Genomic DNA, 2,283 nt, shown 5'->3' with positions numbered 1-2,283 from the left:
TGGAGTTGCCCCCCATCCTGGCCATTAATATGGAGTTGCCCCCCATCCTGGCCATTAATATAGAGTTGCCCCCAATCCTACCCATTAATATGGAGCTGCCCCAATCCTGCCCAATAATATGGAGCTGCCCCCCATCCTGGCCACTAATATGGAGATGTCCCCATCCTGGTCATTAATATGGAGCTGCCCCCGATTCTGGCCATTACTATAGAGTTGCCCCTTATCGTGGCCATTTACACAGAGTTGTTCTCTCTTGGCCATTAATATAGCTTTGCCCCCTTTCCCTATGGCCATTATTATGAAGTTCTTCCCTATACCTCAATAGCCATTTTTCTATGAACTTGGTCCCCTATGGTCATCTTTGAAGCTATAACTGCCACTACTCTTCTGGGAAAACTTTACACAAGATTTTGGAGGGTGTCTGTGGGAATTTGCCTCCATTGGTGAGGTCAGGTCCTGATGTTGGATGAGAAGACTTCATTCACCATTCCAATTCACCCCAAAGGTGTTCAGTAGGGTGAGGTCAGGGCTTTGTGCAGGACACTTGAGTTGCTCCACACCAAACTGGTGACCCCATGTCTTTATGGAGCTGGCTTTGTACCCCGGGGTACAGTCATGGGGGAACAGAAAAGGGTCTTCACCAACCTGTGACCACAAGGCTGGAAGAGCATAATTGTCTAAAATGTCTTTGTATAATGGGGGATTACCAGGACTCTTCACCAGGGTCACCTAAACCCATCATTTGGCGAGAAGGTCCATATACTTGACCATATAGTAGATGTGATGATAAGGGCACTACAAACTTTTTACCACGTAGTGTATTTTTATAGTTATCATGACATTGACTTTAATTCTTATTAAGTATCTGACTCGCCAAAAAATCATTGAAAAGTCTCTATCTGCATACTTATTCAATGTCAGCAAATAAATATTGAAACCAGAGAGCAATCGTGAGCGGTTTTAGAAACTGAGCCGTCATTGTGTTTCGCATTGTATTTTTTAGAATCTTTGATAGTGTAACCTTTTGTCTTTCTTTTAGGTCTCCCAGACCCAGACCTGGGAATTACGGACCAATTCGGACAGTCTGGGATGAGCGACCAAATGACCTGGTCTGAAAACTTAACGCCAATGAACCACGTGAACCCTGGAGCACAGGAAGAGTGAGTACCCTAGACAACCCATGGAGCGTAAATGTTTACGATGTGTCACTTCAACCTCTACTGCTAAAAGATGTATTTCTATTTTCTGGTTGAATCATCTAAGAATGTCGTATATTCGTTGTCCAAACTAGCCTTCTGATTGTGTCCAATACCTGCACCCCCACTGCATACTGTGGTTTCTCCCTCCTGCCTTATATGTCCTGTAGTGATGTAAGAAGCAGTGGAAGGAACCACAGGATATAGCAGGGGGATCAGATATTAGACACAGAATTTTAAGGCAAGTAGAAAGATAAATGAGCGGCATGAAACTTCAAAATCTGGTTTTCATTTTAGCTTAGACAGCGTGACACGGTCACGTTCTCTGTTTCCTTTTGAGGACATTTTCTGCTCATTTCCTGTCCTGAGAACACAACAGGAAATGTAAAGAAAGTCTTCCCCTGGCTTCCTTTTCTGGTGACAACTGTAAAATTGTCCATTATTTTCCAATACATGGCCACTAAGACTAATGTATAGAATGGATTTTCCTGGTGGCCTGGCCATTACCCGTTCTCCTATGGCCTGCTTACCAAGCCATGCCACCTTGCCATGTTTCTCTGCACTGCCTGAGCTGTTGGTAAAGGAGTGGGGCTTCCATGTTTACAAAAGACTTCCAGGTGACCATGCTTGGGCTTCAGCAGCAATCGGTAATCTAAATTCCAACACTACCTACATGGGAGATGGGGTTGACAATTTAGAGGCTTCATAACATTTTCAGCACGTGTTGCAGGAGCTGCTGCCATACATTTCCTGGGAATGATATCTCTATATAAACACATTATTCCAGAACCAAACCTCAAAACATCCCCTGAATCTTCCCACAAAGTGTTTTAACATACCGAACAACATTGACCCGATGTGTATTGAAATATTCATGCATATGCATGCCGGGGAGTAAGTGAAAAATACATGGGCTTTATGAGCGGCCCCGAGAATTGTTGTGATCTGTGCTATCCCTTCTTAGGGCCCCAACCATATGTTGTCCTCTAAACCTTCCAACTGCTAGAAAGCCAGAAAAACAAATCCTATAGAAGCATGAAGAGGCGCGGATACATTGTACGGGCAGAGACATAGAAAGTAATATACC

At 43.9% G+C, this 2,283-nt stretch overlaps 1 protein-coding gene across 8 annotated transcripts in view; it reads left to right on the top strand.

Moving 5' to 3' along the window:
• Nucleotides 1–2,283, top strand: part of NCOA1 (nuclear receptor coactivator 1) — a 121,797-nt gene that overhangs the window by 102,521 nt on the left and 16,993 nt on the right. For all 8 annotated transcript variants that reach the window (XR_011920190.1, XM_072407218.1, XM_072407215.1 and 5 more), the window contains one exon: nt 1,040–1,160. Coding sequence is in view for 7 of the 8 variants with exons in the window: in XM_072407218.1 (XP_072263319.1) it covers nt 1,040–1,160 (121 nt within the window). In the remaining variant the exon portion in view is untranslated. The remainder of the gene's footprint in view (nt 1–1,039; nt 1,161–2,283) is intronic.

Source organism: Pyxicephalus adspersus, chromosome 4 (assembly GCF_032062135.1).
Source record: "Pyxicephalus adspersus chromosome 4, UCB_Pads_2.0, whole genome shotgun sequence".
In the NCBI taxonomy this organism is placed as follows: Eukaryota; Metazoa; Chordata; class Amphibia; order Anura; family Pyxicephalidae; genus Pyxicephalus; species Pyxicephalus adspersus.
This window is presented reverse-complemented; position numbering and strand designations above follow the sequence as displayed.